This window comes from Brassica oleracea, chromosome C9 (assembly GCF_000695525.1).
Source record: "Brassica oleracea var. oleracea cultivar TO1000 chromosome C9, BOL, whole genome shotgun sequence".
NCBI classification, from domain to species: domain Eukaryota; kingdom Viridiplantae; phylum Streptophyta; class Magnoliopsida; order Brassicales; family Brassicaceae; genus Brassica; species Brassica oleracea.
The window spans coordinates 6,742,808-6,765,353 of NC_027756.1; the positions used below are offsets into that span (position 1 = coordinate 6,742,808).

A 22,546-nucleotide genomic window follows, 5' to 3' on the forward strand; every position below is an offset into this window, starting at 1 on the left:
AAGATGTTCTACCATTAAAACATCTAATCTTTCTTAAGAACCCATGAGGGGTTTTGTACCATTGGACATGACAAAATATTGCAACTCTAAAAGGTTTTTAATTTACAAAATTTTGAAAATTTATAATTAAAATAATGATAAGCATCTATGAGAGGTTCTTACCATTGGAAATGGTCTTAGAGCATGATTATCCGGGTTTCTTAGGGTTTTTTTTTTTAAAGTAAATGAGTCATTTAATTAAATGAAAACTAAATTAACTTCAGATAACCGATCCTTAAGGAGGAATTCTGGTGACCGATCCTTAGCGTGGTGAGCCAAACAAATTTTTTTTTTCTTTTCTCTCTTTCTTTTACTTCTTTCCCTCGTGTTCTCTCTTCTTCTCCGCCGGAGACGAGACGCAGCTCTTCTGCTTCTTCCTCATCCCCTGAACCGTCTTCTTCGTCTCCACGCCCCACCAAGCGATAAGGTCAAGATTGATGCCGCTATTGAATCTGTACATTAGATCCGATTGAGAATCAAAGACCGGTTTCAGATTCAGGATCGGAATCTGGAGAGCCGGACCTTGGATCCTCCGATCCGCAAAAGCCTGTTGCAACCACTATGTATAAATTCCTATATACTCTATGTTAAGTGACCAAAGTTCAATCACTTGATGCAGAGAGAAGGTGATCAGAGACCAAACGAGGTTGGATTTTTCATTGACAAGATTAAGGTTCAAGAAGTGAAAAAGGACAAGCCCTTGCTTATCTCCTGAAGAAACTCAACACTGAAGGGAAGCTTCCTCTCAATCAAAAGTAGGTTTGTATTGTATCAGTTTTTTTATATGCTTTGATTTGCTTCCGAAGGTGAACTTTGTCTCAATCATGTTTCTGTTGAGTGTGCAAGTGAGTTCAATGTTTCTTACGTTGTCCTTATATGTTGTGCAGGCCCGTCTCAGTTGTAAATGGGGCCATGTGCTGAAAACAAAATTTTGGAGCCTTTTTAAAGAGAAAAAACAAAATTTGGGGCCCTTTTCCTTAAAAAAATATAATTTTAAAACATTTCAGACTTTAATCTGGGCTAAAAGTTTTATAAATTGTAATGAGTCATGTGCAAATGTGCTCCCAGCACATGCACAGAGCTGGTGTTCTGTCTCAGAAAATCATATACGTAACATTTCCATTTTTTAGTTCTCTATGTAGTTCTTTTATAGTATTAATCTGGTTCTGGTGTGAGTTACTTAATATCTAATCTGTTTTTTTTTTTTTCCAGTTGAACCATGAAGAGAAACTACTTCGTCTGCAATTTCAAGACTGGTCAGGTATATATCATTTCTCTTCCTTTTGATCTTCTTTCTCTGCTAATAGTATTCATGATCGTTCTATCTTTTTACCCGTGGTGTACATGTTGCTGTTCATTGGACACATGAGCGGGTGTTGTCACTCGGCCAAATTGAGAACGAACGCAGCAGGTATGTAACATGACTTGTATTTTGTGGTTATGTTGATACCGGTTTATGTATGAAGGATTAGCATGGTCAGAAAGTGTCTTTACTTGAAAATGGCCGAGTCCTGTGATTGACATATATAAAAGAAAGAGCATTCACTCACGTTTGTTTCTCCGGTCAATATCTGAACTGAGATGCGTGTTTTTATTTGGTCAGAATTGCAGTTGCACCTCTAGAAAGGATGAAGAGGAAGATGAGATTGACAAAGTGTATGTAGGCAAGGAACTCACGTGCTTGGAGAGTCTGTCTTGAACCAAACTCTTCATTTTTCTAAAACACACAAGATCTTGACATTCTTATGACGAAGCTTTGTTGATTTCTCAAGACCTGTTTATTCAATTGCCTTAAAGAATCAGCTTTATGCTTTTGTTGGTGCTCTGTTACTAACTACCATCTTCTTCTTCTTCTCTAGTAAGTAGTGGTCATTACATTCTTCTTTTCTATTTCAAATCTGCTGAGAATTCTTATAGGCTTAGATTTTTGATATATTAATCTTCAATATTCTTCTTGCCTTTTTGCTTGCGGTTTATGTAGGTTTCTAACTCGCTGCAAATTCACTAAGTCCTCGTGTTCAAGGGCTAGATTCTGAGCTTATGGAGAATTAAGTTTGGCTTTATATAAAAGAATGCATGTCGCTACTGGTGGAGTACTGTCTGTGTCTACAGCAACCTTGCTGCTATGTATGACCCCATGGGAAGGTAGCAACCTTGCTGCTACATATAGGCACGCTGAGCATGAAAGAGGAGGATGCATGATGAGTTTGATGGCAAAGTGGATTAGGTTTAGGTTTTTGGTTTAGTTTAAGTTTATGGTTTAGCATAGGTTTACGTTTTTTCTGGTTTTAGTTTTGTAAACTGATTTTAATTTATAAATAAAATTAATTTTATTTTTAATTATAAATATTTTTTTTCAATTAATTTATTTTTAATTATAATGTTTATCATATAATAGAAAACTATAAATACTGCTATTATAAAGTCCACACATTAATAGCAAACTACATAAAACGCTATCATATTGTAAAACAACAATAGCATATTGAAAATGTTATCTTTTAATATGTTTTATTTAATAAATAAATTTTATCTTTAATAAAACAATGTTTAATACTTTTTTTTAAGAACCTTTAATTAAAAAACTACTGCTAGAACACAAAATCTAATAGTTTCTTAACTAAAGTTATTAAATTCATTTAGTTACTTAAATAATCATTAAGAAACCCATCAGTTAATCATGCTCTTACGTAGATTCTACTCCTCTCCAGTGACATGCACTATTAATACACGAGAACCGTGGAAGAGGATATATAAACAGCAGTAGTTACATAGACACGAGTTTATAACCGCAAAGCAGGAGCTAGCACTGCATGTTCATATGTGTCTTGTCAAGGCTGATTAATGGAGGAGATGAGAGAGAGAAAGAAATCTTCATCGCAAGGAATGGTTAGGCCATTGTCTTGGTAGAACCCAAACTCTTCCTCAGATTGTCTCAGCAACATCTGATCCACGAGCAGTGTCACATGCAATGATCAGCTTCCATTAAGACTTATATATATGTGTCTGTATGTGTTTGTAAATAGAAAATTACCTGAAAGATGGGGTGCGTGAGGAAGGAGATAGGAATGATGTGTCGGGATCTAGATAGACCAACGTAAACGACGAAGTGACCTTTGGGGACGCCGTTAGAGTTGACGTGGACGTTGCTCTTCTTTCCCAAACTCGAACACCTCTTTAGCATCTGCTTCAGCCCCTTACCACTTCCTCTTTCTACTCCCATATTTTTTGTTCTTTCTTCTTATGGATAAAGAGATGGTTGGTGACTCATATTTATATGCAGAGACATATGTGTTTATATATACACGACACACATACATAGAGAATCAACAAGATGTTTCAACGTTATGGGACTCACATGTGCTGATCTTTTTCTATATTAGACCTGAACAAGGAATACTAAAATATTATTATATAACCAAATGCAACTGTATACACTCTTGGCAGCTTCATCAATTCGATTGGTTTAATCAAGATCATGTAAATACACACAGTGATGACTGAAGAAGTAACGTGTGCCAACATAATAATATAGAATTTCAAATTGCTGAAGGAGAAGATGGGCGGCAACGGCTCCTCATGTTCTGTGGATGAAAGTAAGAAATAGGGAAATGATGTATTACATTCAAACCCCATTAACGGATTTCAAGCAGAAAGCCCATACAGTCTCGTGCAGCCGTATATCTTTTCAGCCACCAATCATTACCGGTCCGTTCAAATCTCATTCAGTCTCAACCAATCCTATCAAGCCTAAAGCCCTAAACCCTGGAGCAAACTAAGTTAAGCCAAACCATAGTGTAATTTCATGTGCAGAGAGAATGTACAATGAACATATGTATAGAGGCTCTCCCCTCTTTTTATTATTGTTTTTTCCACAGGCAAAAGTGGTGTCATACAATTACAAACAAGGAAGAAAAACGGCAGTTGTATCAAATGAGGGTTTCTTTTATGTTACAAGTGGGAATATAGACAACAATTAGCAAATCTCACACATTTATTTATCTCTAACCATATTATATGGAGCTAAGGGCCATCATTTTGCACTGCTCATTCATAGCCAGAAGCTGGGCCTCTTTCTTATCCACAAGAGCCGTGAGTCTCACGTTTTCTTCCATTAGTTTCTGAACCTCTGCCTCTTTCTGCACTTTATCGCTCTCCAACTGCGTTGTCTTCGCAACAAGCCTGCTTCACCAACAACAATGACACCTCATTAACTCACAATAACAATAAGAAAGTAAATAACACCCAAATGCTTCATCCTTGTTATCAAACCGTTTGATTCAAACACCTAAAACTAGCTACATATAGAAACTGACCGTTCAAAAAGCCTCTCGATGGTTTGGAACTGCTTCTCAGACGAGACGAGTGTCTCTCTGACGCTGATGAGACTCGAAACATAGGATTTAAGTGACTCAAAGTCTCTCCTGACACGGCAGAGTTCCTGCTCATTCTCCGCAGCTCTCGCCTTCTGTCTAGACGTCTCCTCCACCAGATCATCGACCCTCTGACGCATTTCGCCGAGGATACCAGTGGTCCCTAGAGCAAACTTTTCCATGTCCTCCAGTTTCGAGGACATGCTGTTGATCTGGCCAGCCTTTCTTTGAACTTCTTGCTGACTCAGCAGAGCCTTGCCTCTCTGAACAGCGGCTTCGGATTCGGCGACTATAGCACGCTTAGCGAGAGAGTCCATCACGCCTGTAACCGTCTCTACGTGCTTAAGCATCTCAGAGACATAATAAGCCTGATCGCGTTCAGATATTGATCCTTCTTGTTCACCATCATCAGCGAGTGAAAGCTGGGACAAATCCTCAGCTACAGCAAGAGTGGTTGCTTTCGATTTAAGGTAGGTCAATAAGGCTGTTGCGGTACTCACTCGGCTCCACAGATCCTCAATGATGTTAGATTGTACAGTTGAGGAAGAAGAGGCCTCTTGCTTTGCAGCCATAAGATAGGCTTACCTAGTTCCTTCAAAATCGATTTGAATCAATTAAAAAAAAAACGAAAAGCAATCAATTAATCGAAGAGAATATTATATAAGCCAAATAAATTGTCAGAGAAGAATAAAAACTCGGAAAAATCAAATGACAAACCCCCCAGAATTAGCTCAACTTCCGATCCAATGGATTTGACGAGGGGAAACGAAGTCGGGTCGGGTTGACTTGATAGGTAGAACAGGCCGTCGTCTGCTTTATCGTGCCAACACGATTGGGATGGAGGAGGAGGAGGAGGAAGATTCACAGTTAGTTTGGCAACAAAGTTTCCTCCCTCTAACAGATTTCTTATTTGGGCTTTTCTATAATATTGTATCAGCCCAATATTATTAATTCAGGCCCACGACCGCAAGCTCTCCCATCAATTCTGGCTGTAAAGTTCATTTTCATGTGGGGCGAAGACATGATTAACTCTGATCTCTTAGCCGAGGTTCTTAGCTCATGATTTGACATTTTTTTTTTTTTTTTTTACATTTTTTAGCTAAGAGACGGTTCTTATATCTCCAGCTAATAGACCGAGGTTAATGATGGTCGAGTTTATTTATACCAAAAATACAAAAAGAGTCGATGGAGAACAAGGTTTTACACTCTCAAGACTGATAATAATCCTCAGATTACAAAAGAGATTAAAGCCTTAATTTACAGTCAGAATCCTCCTCAACACCAGTCTGAAGAGACAAGCAAGCAACTTCAGCAGAAAAGCAACGTAGAGCTTTATTGAGATCACAACATTACAAATTTACAACACTGTGCAAGTCTTACATTGACCCTATTTCCGAATGGCATAAGCTTGGTAATTTAGACACAAGTCAGTGAATGATAAAAAAGCAAGCTCGGAGGAGCCTCTCACAAACATGCGACTTACTTCCTGGAGCCCACTGCCATGACCCATTAATCCAATAAGACTCAATTTTTTTTGGACCATTTAATGTTCAACATGCTACTTTCTTCTAATCATGATTTCAGTTATGTCCGCTTTTTCTTGTGCAACATTTCGTAGCCTTCGCACACATAACAACAAAAGAGAAGATTAAAAAGAAAAAAAGATCATAATCCGAGATTACACTTTAGTTATTGAAAAATAACACCAATGTAAAATGGGCACAAGAATCAGAGAACTGGGAACCATGTAACATCCCCCAAAACAAAAACAATTAATAAGAAAAAGTTGAGACATGTGAGAGTTGTCCACAACTAGAAAATGGAGTTATTATCATTCCTCGTCGTCTTCGTCCGCAAACCTGACATGTTTTCCCGTTGGTGTGGGGAAAACTTTCAAACGCGACACTCCAGGAGTTTGCTCTTCAGCCTCCACCATCTCTTCAAGATCACTGTCGTACACAAACCGAGTGTGCTTCCCCGCGAAGCTCATCTTCCTCATTCCCTCGCACAACCCTTCCACTTCTTCCTCCTCCTCCTCATCCTCGTAGTATTCCTCTTCATCATCTTCCTCCCTGTACGAAAACACTACTTCTTGGTCTTCTTCATCATCCTCTTCGTCTTTGGTACTTGCGTTGACTTGCATCGACCACACCGAGGAGTTATCATCCTCTGGGTTCTGAGTCACCACAGAAGAACAGTCCGAGCTCTCCCACAGCTCTGACTTATCACTAAAATCCAGCAGCAATGACCGCGTTATGCTCGGACTCTTCTCCAAACTCTCTTCTTTCTCCACCTGGCAGGCCCAAAAAAAGCCTTTTTATCACAATCATCTCAATACTATTTAAACCCACACCATACACCCAAATCTAGTTTTACCTGAGAAGATGCTGCTCTCAGCTGTCCCGAAACGACCGGAGATGCGATCACAATCGGCGGCGGCGCTCCGTCGAGAACTTGAGGAGTGTTGGCCGGAGTCGGAGCGAGAAGTCCCATGGGAGAAGTAACGAGATGGATGAAGGGACGAGATTCAACTGAAATCTTCGTGATAAGATGCGCTTCTTCTTCTTCGACCTTCTGCAACAGATTCTTGACTTGGCCTCTCAAGAGCGCCTCCCCAGATCCAGGAGTGCTCTTGACTCTGCTCTTCCCAACAGCCACTCCTGAGGATGGAGTCTGCATCGCAAGTCCCACGATCGGCGAGTCGTTGGTTATGTCGAACAACGCTGACCTGTCTCGCTTCGGCGTTGCGCCGTTTCTTTGCCTTGGTTTCGACTCCTCTGGTTTCTCTAGAAAATTTCAATTCCAGAAAGAAACAACTATCGATTAGGACATATGGATATCGAACTAGTGGAGAAACATCCAGAGAGACGTGGAGGACTTACTTGATGATGATAAGAGATGATTGGTGGCAGAGCTTTTCATGGCAGAGAGGGTCTGAGACCTAGTCACTCTCCTCGTTGATGATGGTGTCTCCATCGAGATCTAAAGACTTGTTTCCGGGGAATAATAATAATAGAAAAAAGCTATAGGAGTTTTAGACAAGTGGGTATGGTGTTTGCTGTGTCTCTAGTATTTAAAGGCAGTCATAACCAATAGGGTTTTGAAAAAAAAATTAGCCGTTGGGACTTACTCTCTTACAGGAATGGAAGGAGCCGTTTCAGAAAACTAGCCGTTGGGACTCTGGATGAATAAGGGTTTATGGGCCCCCAATTAAAAACCCCGTAATCACTAATGTCTATAATGGCCCAAGGCATTAATTGATAAATTATGGGCTAAGGCCTAAGTAAGGAGTGGGAATGATTGCTCTTTAGTTTTGATTCCAAACAAATTGAATTATTACCCTTGCAGGTTGCATGTATTGTAAAAAACATTTAGAAAAAAATTTAGAGGCATGACGCATAAATGCATACGGTTACTGAGGAAGAGAAGTACAACTTGCTTGGTGATAAGAGTTTGTTGGTGAGAGAAGATGTATGGGGTGGTGTCTACAGCTATATAGATCTTAAAAGAGTAGCTTCCGGGATTGTGTTCTGACAAAGTAAAAAACACAGAGACAGGCCCGATTCAACTTGGCCGGAAATCCTGCCTGAACTTAGCAAAATAATACCTCTTTGATATGGTTTTTGTTAATGCCAAATAAAATTTGATTAGCTCACGATAAAGCCTTAAACACATGGTACGGCTTGGAAGCCAGGTTGGCAAATTAGTAATCAGAATTCTTAAGAAAGGCCCCAATATCCATAACTAATATTTATATAGGTATAAAATTGTTTAGGCTAACATGTCACACGTTTTTTGCCTGGACAACCATATTATAAAAAGAATAAGAAAAAAAAAAGTGAAAAGCACTTCAGATTCAGACTGCTAGATAAGTAAGTGTCTCCTGTAATCATTACTACATAGCATCGATTATTCGATTTTATCATTATTTAGTTGTTCAATAAGCATCGATTATTCGATTTTATCATTATTTAGTTGTTCAATAATTTCTTTCAAGTATATTTTAATTAAAATATTTGTTTGATCCCACTAGTACCAATTGAAGATGTTATTGGAATACGGTTGCGCGTTGGCTTGGCATGTGAAAGTGATAAAGAAAAAATAATAAGTAGTTGTGTATATCTCTCTGAAAAAAGAAGAAGACTGAAATCACAAAACGTAAACGCATTCGATAAGAATAAGGGTATTTAGTAAACATAAACTGTGATACAGACATTTTTTGTGTGTTGAATGGGAAACTTGTGTTGAAAAGACCAAGTCAACTTGGTTAGACGAAAAGCCAAATCAGCAGAAAATGTAAGATTTGGGTAAGTATTGTTTATAAAATTAGTTGATCATATTGCTTGCTGTTACAGAGAGAGACCGAGTTGAACCAAATCCAGGCTAAGCTGGTCTACAGAGTTGTTTAGAACGTACCTAATGTGTGCATATATAAGGAGCAGGACCGGCTTTAGGGGTGTGCGAGAAGTGCTTAAGCACAGGGTCCTAAATTTTGTTCTTAAATTTTCTTAAAATTTAGGGCCCAAAAATTTATAAAAATATCATTATCCAACAAATATGCACAAGGGACCGAAAAAAGTTTCAGAATTAGACCATCAGCATTGGTGAACCTCACTTCTCGATTCCCAATGCTCCTATTATTATTATTTTAATTTCGTTTTTCGTTTCATTTAAAAGAAAATTAATATTCATCTAATTGCGGGCCGCAACGTGACGTGGGGCCCGCAGAACAGTAACGATACGGGGTCTTCCCAGCGACCTCGCACGACACGGATTCAACACTATTGAAATATTTTAATATTTTTTTTGTCGAAAACTGTGTGAACTTTTGCTAAGTCCCTTCAATGATGATGCCCTTATGGGTGTATCTTCAGTCCACAAATTTTTTACATGTCACTGTTTTAATTATTTATCATTATTTTAAATAATGTGTATATATTTATTTTAATATATAGCACAGGGCCTATGGAAGTCTTGAGCCGGGCCTGATAAGGAGTAGGTGACAATAATAATAAAAGTGATTTTTGGAAGTGTTTCCGGATGCCCTCAATCACATGGAGCTTGTTCTATTGGGTCACACCATACGAAAACGATCTTAAACCACCCCATTTTGCCGGAATCTATACTATTAAAACAAAATAATTTTTTAGTCGGACACTATAATTATAATTCCATGCCGATGAAAAAATATTCTGATATTACGATGAGATCCATTAAAATCTTTAAAACAAGGAAAACAAAAAATGAAAAAACATATGAAATCCACTTAAAACATTTAAAACTAGAGAAAAGAAAAACAAATAGATCAACCTATAATTAATGTCGGCTGAAAAATGGAAAATTAACCTACTATGTTCACATCTACTAATTAGATCAATAATTATAAACAATACAAAAACTATAAAATTCACTCTATCTAATTTTTAAACTCATAAAACAATTTATATGAGTATAAATACATTTTTAAATCATGTCTAACATAGAAGTATATTTTAAATTCATAAAAAAATCAACAAAATTGTAAACAGATCAGATTATCTTATATAAAAAATACATAATCTTATAACTAACAAAACTTGACCAAAATTTTAAAAAGAAACAAATCCTACTATCAATTAAAAAAAAAAAACATTACTGTATATGATAGTATGTATATAAATGGCAGTTGGATTATTTAACAAAGCCCAATTCACTAGAAAAAAAAAAAAAAAAAAAGGAAAAAGGGAAGAAAAGGCAAAGAGAGGGAAAGTGGAGAGGATATTTCGTCTGGTGATTCACTTACTCGCTCTCTGTGTTTGACCAACTCAACGCTCTCTTTCTCCTCCTTTCCTCTCTTTTTCATTTTTGTTTATTAAAATGAATATTCCCCCAACCCCCATTTCCAAATCCATCATCGACCGTCTTCCTCCCTTCGAATCGCTTTCTTAGTTTAAGCTTAAGCGCCATCATGGGTCTGTGTTTCTCGGACATTAGAGTCACTGGTACCACCAGCAGCAGCAGCAGAAGAAGTAGTAGTCAGACCAACAACAACAACAACAAGAAGAACCCTAAGTCTAATAAGACTCCTCCTCCTCCTCCGGAGAACAACAACGACAAGCCCTCTACAACCACCACCAAGCGGAGAACCGGCTCCGTCCCTTGCGGGAAGCGTACCGAGTTTGGATACGCCAAAGACTTCCACGACCAGTATAGCATCGGGAAGTTGCTGGGTCACGGTCAATTCGGGTATACTTACGTTGCCATCCACAAATCTAACGGCGATCGTGTCGCCGTCAAAAGGCTCGATAAGAGCAAGGTATTGTTTTTTTTTTAAATGGGATTAGTGAATATCTCAAATCAATCATCATATATAGTACTATTCAATCTCAATTCACGGTTAGATTCGATTCTCAGAATATAATTTTAATTTTCTAAAAAAAAGCACTATAGTTCGATGGTGGTATTTGATTCTCCATTTTACTGTTCCTTTTGGGTGACAGATGGTTCTTCCTGTTGCGGTTGAGGACGTCAAGCGAGAGGTTCAGATTCTTAAAGCTCTCTCTGGCCACGAGAACGTTGTCCAGTTTTACAATGCCTTTGATGATGACGACTACGTCTACATTGTCATGGAGTGAGTCTCTCTTTTACATGATCATGTCTCCGCGGCATTCACATTTGACTCTTTGCCTTTTACTTTTAGGTTGTGCGAGGGAGGCGAATTGCTGGACCGGATTTTATCCAAGTTAGTTACCATCTCTGTCCCAGTGTTGTCTTGTCAGATATACTTATTACACCTTCTCTCTTTCTATTTTACGCTTTTCTTTCAGGAAAGATAGCCGTTACTCTGAGAAGGATGCAGCTGTTGTCGTCAGGCAGATGCTCAAAGTCGCTGGAGAGTGCCATCTACACGGTCTTGTTCATAGAGATATGAAACCTGAGGTATTATTATTATTATTATTATTAATTTCTCTTTTCCTTGGCATTTTTTGTTTTTAATATCCTCCTCTTTCCTCTTTCTTGCAGAATTTTTTGTTCAAATCAGCTAAACTGGATTCGCCTCTAAAGGCTACAGATTTTGGTTTATCCGATTTTATTAAACCAGGTTTGTAGAAGCTTATCCAAGTCCACACCAACTAAGTGGTGGTAGAGAGGGTAATTATGTTAATTTGTATGATTAAAAAAAAAAAAAAACTCAAATGTTTTCAGGGAAAAAGTTCCATGACATTGTTGGTAGCGCCTATTATGTTGCTCCCGAAGTACTTAAGCGCAGATCAGGCCCTGAATCTGATGTCTGGAGCATTGGTGTTATTACCTATATTTTGCTCTGTGGAAGACGCCCTTTTTGGGATAGGACAGAGGACGGTATATTTAAAGAGGTGCGTAGTTGCCAAAACCCCTTTCATTGGATTTCTATCTTTCTTATTTGCTGTCTGACTTCTTACTTACTGTATGTCTGTCTATAGGTCTTAAGGAACAAACCTGACTTCCGTCGCAAACCATGGTCAACTATAAGTGACAGTGCCAAAGATTTTATTAAAAAGTTACTTGTTAAAGACCCACGAGCACGGCTAACTGCTGCACAAGCCCTGTGTATGTGTGGTCCTTAGTAGTTTGGTGATTTCATCATCTGCAATGGAATCTTAGACTTTTGACTCTTCTGCCTTTGCCTTTGCAGCACATGCGTGGGTTAGAGAAGGAGGGAATGCCACTGACATCCCTGTGGACATTTCTGTTCTGAACAACTTACGTCAGTTTGTTAGATACAGCCGTCTGAAGCAGTTTGCTTTACGGGTAAGCTTGAACTACGAGGAAGTTGTTGAGAAAGAAAAGAACGAGAGAAATAAAGGACTTGTCTCTTATGCTCTGTGTCCCCTTTTTGGCAGGCGCTTGCTAGCACACTTGACGAGGCAGAGATATCTGACCTCAGAGATCAGTTTGATGCAATTGATGTGGATAAAAACGGCGTCATTAGTCTTGAGGAGATGAGACAGGTAAGTGAACAAATTTGCTTCAACTGCAAATACTAACCACGTCTACTTATTATAGATTATATTTCTTTAATGTACATACAGGCACTTGCCAAAGATCTTCCTTGGAAACTGAAGGAATCACGAGTTGCCGAGATACTTGAAGCGGTAACTACAGTTTTTCTTCGCTATTGCAGTAGAGCATCACTGGGGGATATATTTATATTATTATTATCAAAGAGAAATGCCGTTTCCATATATATTCTGAAACGTTGTTGTGATCTTTGGTGGAGACAGATTGATAGCAACACTGATGGGTTAGTGGACTTCACAGAGTTTGTAGCAGCAGCTCTACATGTTCATCAGCTGGAAGAACATGACTCAGAGAAATGGCAGCTAAGATCAAGAGCAGCTTTTGAGAAATTCGACATTGACAAAGACGGGTACATAACCCCTGAGGAGCTTCGATTGGTAAAGCTTTTTTTTTAAATCTATAATACTTTTTTTTTTTGTTGAGGAGATGATGGAATAGAAGAAAGCCTCGATATAATGTTTTGGTGAATTAAACAGCACACGGGGTTAAGAGGGTCAATAGACCCACTTCTGGATGAAGCAGACATAGACAGAGACGGGAAAATAAGCCTGCATGAGTTCAGGAGACTTCTAAGAACAGCGAGCATAAGTTCCCCGAGAGTTCCAAGCACTGCAGGCCACAGGATTCCTCGGTAGTTTTAAATGGTGTATATACTAGAAGAGGACAATAAGTGGAGACAGGGCAATGTGATTATATATATATGTAATGTTGTTTGTAAGATAAGTGGGGGTTTTGGGCTATTGTAGTGATAAGTAACTAGTTTGGTTGTGTGAGGCAGCCAAACCAAAGAAACAGTGTGAGTGGTTTTGGTCACCAGGTTAAAGAGGATATGGGATAGGTACATGCCCATTCCCTGACTCGACCAGAGCACCGAAGAAAGATAGATCCCAGCTGTAATTTGAACATCTCGTATGTTTTGTTCCCTTTTTCCAATTCTTCTGTTATTATTATTATTATATGTGTGCCTGTGAGAGAGAGAGCACCAGCACAAGAAACAGCCTATTTCTGTTGTTTTCCATGATCCTCGAGTTAGAATATGAATGGCTCTACTCTCTCTCTCTATCCAAGGCCATCATGGATTGATTTGACTCGCTTCCTCTGCCATTCTCGCTTCCGATCCAATCAATTAGTTTCTTGTCCAGGACGCCTATTGTTAATTAATTAAGCCCACTATGTAGCCCAGTAAGCACTAGATTGTGTTGTGTGAACATATTTTTATTTGGGTGGATAGTGTTAGGACAAAGTTGAACAGAGACAAATGAGAAGCTGTAATAACTTATCCACTTACACTTGGCCTCGCATTTTCATTCACACAATCTACAAACATCCAATCACAAACCTGATCATATCATAGCTCCCTCTTTAACATTTTTTCTCTGATATTTTATTTTTGTTTTGCAAAAAGAAAGACAGAGAGGCCCATCTTCCTTGCATAGTTGATCAAACATGGCTGCTGCTGCTATAGGTGCTGCAGTCTCCTATCCTTCATCCAAGTCCTCTTCTCTTCCCTCCAAAACTTCCTTCGTCTCCCCTCAAAGGATTTTCCTCAACAACAAGGTATCGTTTCTTAATCACAGCAATTGCCATCTATGACCAAACAAGACTTAAATATTTTGGTGTTGTTTCTGTTGGCATCATGCATATCTACAGAGCACACTGTGCTACAGAGAGGCATGTATTTATAGGGGAAGAGTGAAGGCTCAGGTGTCAACAGAGGCGCCAGTGAAAGTAGCCAAGGAGTCAAAGAAACAAGAAGAAGGAATAGTTGTCAACAAATTCAAACCAAAGGACCCTTACACTGGTCGATGCCTCTTGAACACCAGGATCACCGGCGATGACGCTCCCGGTGAGACCTGGCACATCGTCTTCACCACCGAAGGTACCACCACCTATTATTGATTGTTGGGAAGTTTTTTTATTTTATTTTATTTTTCTCAAGTGCATTGCATTGCATGGTGTACGAATTAACGTATGGATTTTGGATTTTATTAAACAATATGAATGGAGTAGGTGAGGTTCCTTACAGAGAAGGGCAATCGATAGGAATAATTCCAGAAGGAATTGACAAGAACGGGAAGCCACACAAGCTGAGGTTATACTCTATCGCCAGCAGTGCCATTGGTGACTTTGGAGACTCCAAAACCGTGAGCTTTCCCCTCCCCCTCTGACAAGTAAACAATGAAGACTTGATCTTCTCTCTTATGATCTGCAATGGTCTTTGTTATGCAGGTTTCTCTCTGTGTCAAGAGGTTAGTTTACACTAACGAAAGCGGAGAGATTGTTAAGGGAGTCTGCTCCAACTTCTTGTGTAAGACCAAGAATTACAATTAATGGGTTTTGATTACGGTTTCAAACTCTTCTTACTGTTTTTTCTTACAGGTGACTTGAAGCCAGGTGATGAGGCAAAGATCACTGGACCTGTTGGAAAGGAAATGCTTATGCCAAAAGATCCTAATGCCACCATCATCATGGTATTGTCATAATAATATAAATGGCCTCAAGTAACATAATCAACATTCCTAGTGATTATTACTTTGTTTGTTTCCCGTTTGCTTAGCTTGGAACAGGAACTGGAATAGCTCCATTCAGATCATTTTTGTGGAAAATGTTCTTTGAGGAGCACGAAGACTACAAGGTGAGACAAAGAGCAGACTCTCTGACACACTAATTATAGTCTAACTCACTCACCATTTGACATTGTCTGGCTATTTATATGTAGTTCAACGGTTTGGCATGGCTCTTCTTGGGTGTACCAACAAGCAGCTCACTGCTCTACAAGGAGGTAATTCTAGTCACAGCAAACTTTTACTAATCTTGTCTTGTAGGAAGAGCTGGGTTGACCTGTGTGGATAAATAATTGACAGGAGTTTGAGAAGATGAAGGAGAAGAACCCTGAAAACTTCAGGCTGGACTTTGCGGTGAGCAGGGAGCAGACGAACGACAAGGGAGAGAAAATGTACATACAGACGAGAATGGCAGAGTACGCAGAAGAGCTGTGGGAGTTGCTGAAGAAAGACAACACCTTTGTTTACATGTGTGGTCTCAAGGGTATGGAGAAGGGCATCGATGAGATCATGGTCTCACTTGCTGCTAAAGATGGTAAGTAACGGCACATTTCATTTTTTTGGGAACCAAGCAAGTCTCTGTTGCAAATGGTCTTAATAAACTCAGGGATTTGAACAGGGATCGATTGGTTGGAGTACAAGAAGCAATTGAAGAAGAGTGAGCAGTGGAATGTGGAAGTCTACTAAGGAAAGAAGCTTGTGAGGGGTTTATTATTATTAAATATTATGTAGATAAAGGAGCTGATGCCATTGTCAATTCTTCATCTTTCTTCTGCATTTGAGAATTTTCCATCAACAATCTAAAGAGCATCATTACCACCAAAATTACTCTTTTTACTTTCTATTCATTTCATGTTTCGAATGTGTTTGCATGTTCAATACCTCGCTCCAAACCTTGAAACACAGCAGCAGTTGAAAAGAAGAAGATGGGCTGATTACATAAGTCTTGTGATCCATTTCACAAGCTCAGGTTCAGAGATTTTGCATAAAAACAATTTTAAAAAGATTGAAATTAATATCATAAACATTTCACAACACACATTTCAAAAGCATTAAAAATATTAACAAAGCAAAATTATAGTTTTAAGAAGAAAATTTTAAAATTTTTTACTTAATAAAATGTATAGGTTGCATTTAACATGTTTACATTACATTAATATTTTTAGATATAAATCAATAAATAGTTGATTTATATCTAAAAATGTGCATCTAAAATTTTAATATTAATAGCTACAAAAACATCAATTTTTATTTATACAAATCAGGGTGTGAAAAGTCTATTTTGTGTGATAATGTAAAATAATTATTAAAAAAGGTTTCATGTAGGATTATTAACTTATTATAGAAGCTAATTAAGGAATATTACAGTGTTTTTGTGGTGAAATGATAATCTAGTCACAATTAAATTTATCATAGAGAAACAGTTAGTGAGAGTGGTCTGGATCTGAGCAAAACCAACGATAGAAATTGGTCTTTACGACCCACCTTTTTCTCTCCATTTGTTATATATATATAACACAAGTCTGTAAAAGAAAGAAAGAAAGAAAGAAAGAAACAAGGAAACATCTGAAGGTCGATGGTGATACCCGGTTTGTCTGTGTTGATCTGTGTTACCAGCTGGCTTTCTCTTGAGAGCGTTAATGGCGTCTACGTTAAGTACGGCACCGAAGCTAGAGTAGTGCCTGACAAACTCAACGTCCATCTTGTCCCGCATTCTCATGACGATGTCGGGTGGTTGAAAACCGTTGATCAGTACTTTATCGGATCAAACAACAGTATCCAGGTATATATATATTAATTAGAGAGAAGAACCTTATGTCACACACGTAGTCGTAGGTAGAGACTGTCTATATGTATACTCAATATGTGATTAATTTTCATCAGAAAGCATGCGTGAGAAACGTGATGGACTCGGTGATGGACTCGCTGCGTCGCGATCCCAATCGAAAGTTTGTGTTTGCGGAAATGGTGAAAACATATGCCATTATGCTGCTTTTAATTAAATTAAATTAACCACCAATTAATGTTTTTGATCACAATTCATAAACCATATGTTATATATATATATGAAAAAAGGCATTCTTTACGCGTTGGTGGGGAGAACAAAACCCCGAGACACACGAACACGTGAAGAAGCTTGTGAACTCCGGACAACTTGAGTTTGTGTAAGTGTTTATTACAATTGATCAATTTTGATTTCACAGAATGATAATGTGTGGGTGGGTGCAGAAACGGAGGATGGAGTATGAACGACGAAGCAACGTGCCATTACATAGATATGATAGACCAGATGACGTTAGGGCATCGGTTTATAATGCAGACATTCAATATCACTCCTCGTGCTGCTTGGCAAATAGATCCTTTCGGTCATTCCTCCGTACAAGCTTACCTCATGGGAGCAGAGCTAGGGTTTGATTCTCTCCATTTCGCTAGAATCGATTACCAAGACAGAGAGAAGCGCAAGGACGAGAAATCCCTAGAATTCGTCTGGAGAGGATCCGAAACTTTTGCTTCGTCTTCTCAGATATTCACCAATACATTTCCTGTTCATTACAGCCCGCCCAGTGGGTTTCACTATGAAATCACCGATGATTACGCTCCCCTCCAGGATGACCCTCTTTTGGATGCCTTCAACGTCAAGGAGGCCGTTGATAACTTCGTCAATGCTTCCCTCTTTTATGTATGTTAAATTTTGATCCCCCTAATATCGAATTTTTCAACCAACGGACCTCGGGCTAGTGGTACTTGAGGAATAACCCCAATACCGATTCACCCCGTTGGCTACCACTGGTTAATTCAAAAAAAAAAAAAATCGAATCTTTCTTGGCTTGGTAGTCAACTATTTGATGGGAATCTATATATATATATGGACAGGCCAATGTGACTCGAGGGAACCATGTGATGTGGACAATGGGTGATGATTTTCAGTACCAGTTCGCCGAGTCTTGGTTCAGACAGATGGACAGATTGATCCATTATGTTAACAAGGTTTTCTTCTTTCTTAATCTCACTTCTCTCCCTCCCATTCCTCACATTCAAACTTTCTTTCTTTTGTACAGGATGGCCGTGTGAACGCCGTGTACTCCACACCATCTCTTTATGTTGATGCCAAGAATGCTGCCAAGAACATCACTTGGCCTCTCAAGACACATGACTTTTTCCCGTGAGTGGTTTAAAAATTCACACCATTCCTCTGTCAACCTTGTTGAGCTTCACTTTCTAAACCCATGTGTTCATTGTAGATATGCAGATCGGGATAGCGCCTACTGGACTGGCTACTTTACCAGCCGCCCTGCTTTAAAACGATATGTTCGCTCTCTTAGCGGATACTACTTGGTATCCAAATAGTCTCTATGGTTTCTTTGTCAAATTCAGACACACCAACATAGAGAATGTGCTTTATTTTTTATTCTTTCTCCAAAACAGGCTGCAAGGCAACTTGAGTTTCTGGTGGGAAAGAAATCTGGAGGTCCAAACACTTGTAGACTTGGGGATTCTTTAGCAATAGCGCAGCACCATGATGGTGTCACTGGTACTGCCAAGCAGCATGTGACAAATGATTATGCCAAAAGACTAGCACATGGTGCTTCTGAGGTAACAAACCCTTACTATTCAAAAACTCTTTGCTGCTAGGTTACTGATTTCATCGTATGAATATTCCCTAGGCAGAAGCTGTGGTGAATTCTGCGCTGGCACACTTAATGAACAAGGCACGTACAAAGCCTGACATATCATTAACCCAGGTTAAAAAATATCCTTCAAACTCCTTTTGGTTTTCTAAAAAAAATCCATTTCATGATAATGTAGGATAAATAATGAGTTGTTTTGTTACAAAAAAAATAATAATAATAAAAAATAATGAGTTGTTTTGTTACAAAAAAAATAATAATAATAAAAAAGTTGTTTTGTTACAAAAATAATAATAATAATAAAAAATAATGAGTTGTTTTGTTACAAAAAAAATAATAATAATAAAAAATAATGAGTTGTTTTTACTACCCCCTGTCATGGAATTAAATGAGCAGTGCTCGTCGATGAATATGAGCTATTGCCCAGTGACGGAAGAAACCATTTCAGGCCAGAAGAGCTTGGTAATTCCATAGTCATTATTAAGATATATATAACTCTCCGGTCTCAGCTTAGGCTTCAACTGACTCAGTGCTTGATCTTAATTCAGATTCTTGTGGCCTATAACTCCCTTGCATGGAATCGTACAGAAGTCATCAGGATTCCGGTTAGATTTCATGCTATTTTTTTAATCTAGCTTACTTGCTTCTTTGAGGTCAATAATGAAGACTTATACAATTTCTCTGTTTTACTAGGTCAATGATGTAGGTTTAAACGTGGAAGATTCATCAGGAAACACCCTTGATGCTCAATACATTCCCATGGATAATGTCACGAGCAACTTGAGAAGTAACTATTCGAAAGCTTATTTGGGAGTATCTTCACAGCAGATTCCAAAGTATTGGCTTGTGTTTAAAGCAACAGTGCCGCCACTTGGTTGGAACACATTCTTCATATCTAAAGCAACCGGGGAAGGTAAACCTTATACATTCTATTGAAAGTTACACACAAGATATGCTTTTAACTCATGACTTCTCTTTTAGGAAGCGACAAAAACAAACACTCTCCAGGGACATTTAGTCCAATGAAGGGTATAACTGAAATTGGTCCAGGAAATCTAAAGCTTGTGTTTTCTCCAGACTCTGGTCTTCTCAAACAGATGCACAACTCCAGAACTGGAGTAATGTTTCTCGTTTACTCTCTTGCACACTGAAAAATCTTGGAACTATGGTGACAAAAATGATTCAAAACACAATCGTTTCTGATAAAAATATGTTTCAGGCTAAAATACTGGTGGACCAGAACTATCTCTGGTATGCTTCAAATGTGGGGGACTCAAAAAATTCCCAAGTTTCCGGTGCATATATTTTCCGACCTAATGCTTCCTTGGCATATTCTGTTTCTTCGAAAGTGAGTCTATGAATCAGTACTCCTATACATATATGTAAACTCTATACTCCAAGAGCATTGAGATGCTAAGTTTCTATCACAAATTCTAGCTTTTCTTTGTACTTGTACACACTGATAATATGTAGGATAAGAGTTTCTTTTACACACTGGTTTTCCTCTTGAAATCCAAGTAAAACCAGATAAAAATTATTATATGATCCATATAAATACTTGTTGGGCCATGACCGATGCTTTTCGTTGGCATTGTTGGTATTCCGCAGCCAGAGTTGCAGATCGTGAAAGGGCCTCTAGTAGATGAGGTGCACCAGCAGTTCAGTCCTTGGGTGTCACAGGTATGTGATTTATATGTTCAACATTAGCTTCTTTAATTTGTTGTGTTGATAATTCTAATGCCATCCACTGGTAGTTGCAATTGGCAATTGATGTCAGTTAAATATATGAGAATTGTTAGTTGATACATACTCGTGTTACGTAGGTGATAAGAGTGTACAAAGACAAAGAGCATGCAGAGTTTGAGTACACTGTGAGTGTTACTCTTTTAACTCCAAATCATATTATTTGGAAAGAAGGAAGATCCCCTTTCTTGAGGCTCTCATTTTAATTGAGCAGATTGGTCCAATTCCTGTTGGTAAAGATTACGTAGGAAAAGAGGTTATTACACGGATGGTAGCAAATATGAGTACAGAAAAAACATTTTATACTGACTCTAACGGAAGAGACTTCCTGAAACGGGTACCTCTATAATCTCTCATATAATGCAGTCTTGTGTTTGCCCTGTGGCAATAAGAGAATTGAATATGGTATAAGAACTTTGTATGTTAGAAAAGAATGTACGCTCTGTTGCAGGTGAGGGATAACAGAACAGACTGGACTCTCAAAGTGAACGAACCAATAGCAGGAAACTACTATCCGGTAAAACTATTAATGTGAAAACTTTTGGAGTAGATCAAATGTTGAATAAATGATAAAAAAAAGGATTGTGTTGTGTGAGTAATATTCAGCTGAATCTGGGAATGTACACAAAAGACAAGAAAGTAGAGTTGTCGGTGTTGGTTGATAGGGCTACTGGGGGTGGTAGTATCAAGGACGGTGAATTAGAATTGATGCTCCACAGGTTCCAAAATTCATATTACAGCCTTTAATTTAAACTATCAAAAAAAAAAAGAAAAAAACAAGAAACAATGTTGGTTGTGGTTGTGGCTGAAATATTGGAAACAGGCGTACGTGCATGGATGATTCGAGAGGAGTGGAGGAGAGCCTTGAGGAAACTGTGTGTATCAATGGTACCTGCACAGGATTAACGGTATGAATATATTTGCAGGCTCTCGTGTAAATGCATGCAGGTATTTAAAAAAGAAAATGCATGCAGGTACGTGGGAATTACTATGTAAGCATAAATCCGGTAGGAGGAGAAGGAGCGAGGTGGAGACGAGGGACAGGCCAGGAAATATACACTCCGCTTGTAATGGCATTCACACACGAAAACAAGGAGAAATGGAAAGGCTCCAATTCTGTGAAAGGAAATGCAATGGATCCTCACTACGCCTTCCCTCCAAACGTTGCTCTCATCACTCTTGAGGAGCTGGATCTCGGCAACGTTCTTCTCCGCCTCGCTCATCTCTACGAGGTACAGTTTTAGACTTTTGTTTTTGGATAAATATGATGATGATCAGTGACTCTTGAGTGATCAAAACTGGTTGTTTTACTTTTACTTGCAGGCCGGAGAAGAGAGTGAGTACTCGAAAGTCGCTAAAGTTGAGCTGAAGAAGCTGTTTCCTGGAAAAACAGTAAGAAAAAACATTTTCTCATCTTAGCTAGATGAATCCAATAATTCTAAACATGTTTATTTGTTTTGGGGTTGAATAGATCAAAGGAGTGAAAGAAATGAGTTTGGTAGCGACTCAAGAGAAGGCTAAGATGAAGGAGAAGATGAAGTGGAAAGTAGAAGGTGAAGCCGAACAATCTCAATCTTCATCTCATCCGCAAAAGGGTGGACCAATTGACAGCTCCGCATTAGTTGTAGAGCTTTCTCCCATGGAGATTCGTACTTTCTTGCTCCAGTTCTCGCAGAAGCAGCCTGCAAAACAACAAAGGAGAAGAAAGTTTATTCTGGGATTTTGATTTCGCACATTGTAAACTTATTCTCTTATGTCGAATAATTATTTCTTGTCATTGATGAATCCTAAAATTCACTTAGAAATAGTTTAGGAAAATAGAAACTTGACTAACAAGTAAGATCAAAATAGAAAGACTGAACTATATATGATCAACAATGGAAAGTGGATGTTTTACTGATGATATTGAAGATGAATACAAGTGGTGCTTGGCTCATTCTTCTTATTTTATAGGTTTTCTAGGCGGATCATAACGATGGTGTGATCTCCTATGTGGACCAGGTGTTTTGATGGTGACTTTTAATGCATTTGATTTATTTACGTTTTCTGATTATCCCTAGAAACCCATAAAGTTTCTTAAGTACACTTTAGTGACTATTTAACTATTAAATTTTAGCTAAGGACCTTAGTTAAAAGTTACCTAATTTTTGTGATACAA

General features: G+C 38.4%; 6 protein-coding genes and 1 long non-coding RNA gene across 9 annotated transcripts; 4 read left to right on the top strand and 3 right to left on the bottom strand.

The window, feature by feature from the left end:
• The first annotated feature begins 348 nt into the window (after positions 1–348).
• LOC106316565 lies at positions 349–2,378 on the top strand. Of its 3 annotated transcripts, none has more exons than XR_001264874.1 (5): positions 349–466; positions 659–798; positions 1,252–1,450; positions 1,643–1,897; positions 2,021–2,378. It is a non-coding gene; the product is annotated as an uncharacterized LOC106316565 (long non-coding RNA). The 3 variants fall into 3 exon arrangements; XR_001264873.1 differs by having other exon boundaries at positions 350–466; positions 659–794; XR_001264875.1 differs by lacking the exons at positions 349–466; positions 659–798 and adding an exon at positions 1,031–1,149.
• Positions 2,379–2,870: 492 nt separating this feature from the next.
• LOC106314219 (auxin-induced protein 15A) lies at positions 2,871–3,262 on the bottom strand. Its single transcript, XM_013752135.1, has 2 exons — positions 3,074–3,262; positions 2,871–2,984 (listed from the first exon to the last, which is right to left on the bottom strand). The coding sequence occupies exons 1-2, from the start codon at positions 3,260–3,262 to the stop codon at positions 2,871–2,873; spliced, it is 303 nt and encodes a 100-aa protein (XP_013607589.1).
• A 598-nt stretch (positions 3,263–3,860) lies between these two features.
• LOC106315475 (golgin subfamily A member 5) lies at positions 3,861–5,298 on the bottom strand. The gene is made up of 3 exons (XM_013753215.1): positions 5,130–5,298; positions 4,356–5,004; positions 3,861–4,221 (listed from the first exon to the last, which is right to left on the bottom strand). The coding sequence occupies exons 2-3, from the start codon at positions 4,982–4,984 to the stop codon at positions 4,053–4,055; spliced, it is 798 nt and encodes a 265-aa protein (XP_013608669.1). The 5' UTR covers positions 4,985–5,004; positions 5,130–5,298; the 3' UTR covers positions 3,861–4,052.
• A 744-nt stretch (positions 5,299–6,042) lies between these two features.
• Positions 6,043–7,465, bottom strand: LOC106315712. The gene is made up of 3 exons (XM_013753515.1): positions 7,295–7,465; positions 6,789–7,198; positions 6,043–6,705 (listed from the first exon to the last, which is right to left on the bottom strand). The coding sequence occupies exons 1-3, from the start codon at positions 7,386–7,388 to the stop codon at positions 6,244–6,246; spliced, it is 966 nt and encodes a 321-aa protein (XP_013608969.1). The 5' UTR covers positions 7,389–7,465; the 3' UTR covers positions 6,043–6,243.
• Positions 7,466–10,170: 2,705 nt separating this feature from the next.
• On the top strand, positions 10,171–13,396 carry LOC106318128 (calcium-dependent protein kinase 28). Its single transcript, XM_013755992.1, has 12 exons — positions 10,171–10,707; positions 10,892–11,022; positions 11,092–11,133; positions 11,219–11,330; positions 11,415–11,493; positions 11,598–11,767; positions 11,855–11,981; positions 12,067–12,182; positions 12,275–12,382; positions 12,464–12,526; positions 12,656–12,829; positions 12,929–13,396. Exons 1-12 carry the CDS (start codon positions 10,360–10,362, stop codon positions 13,085–13,087), a joined length of 1,629 nt encoding a protein of 542 aa, XP_013611446.1. The 5' UTR covers positions 10,171–10,359; the 3' UTR covers positions 13,088–13,396.
• A 354-nt stretch (positions 13,397–13,750) lies between these two features.
• On the top strand, positions 13,751–15,864 carry LOC106318130 (ferredoxin--NADP reductase, leaf isozyme 1, chloroplastic). Its single transcript, XM_013755993.1, has 9 exons — positions 13,751–14,009; positions 14,103–14,331; positions 14,463–14,596; positions 14,682–14,760; positions 14,832–14,923; positions 15,010–15,087; positions 15,172–15,234; positions 15,317–15,551; positions 15,636–15,864. Exons 1-9 carry the CDS (start codon positions 13,899–13,901, stop codon positions 15,701–15,703), a joined length of 1,089 nt encoding a protein of 362 aa, XP_013611447.1. The 5' UTR covers positions 13,751–13,898; the 3' UTR covers positions 15,704–15,864.
• Positions 15,865–16,417: 553 nt separating this feature from the next.
• On the top strand, positions 16,418–22,331 carry LOC106317815 (alpha-mannosidase). The gene is made up of 23 exons (XM_013755586.1): positions 16,418–16,799; positions 16,901–16,984; positions 17,093–17,181; positions 17,246–17,696; positions 17,891–18,004; positions 18,076–18,179; positions 18,259–18,352; positions 18,443–18,610; positions 18,682–18,759; positions 19,042–19,107; positions 19,194–19,250; positions 19,339–19,558; positions 19,627–19,763; positions 19,865–19,993; positions 20,254–20,325; positions 20,469–20,516; positions 20,603–20,725; positions 20,840–20,905; positions 20,995–21,107; positions 21,212–21,296; positions 21,363–21,620; positions 21,712–21,780; positions 21,860–22,331. The coding sequence occupies exons 1-23, from the start codon at positions 16,593–16,595 to the stop codon at positions 22,112–22,114; spliced, it is 3,087 nt and encodes a 1,028-aa protein (XP_013611040.1). The 5' UTR covers positions 16,418–16,592; the 3' UTR covers positions 22,115–22,331.
• The last annotated feature ends 215 nt before the right edge of the window (positions 22,332–22,546 follow it).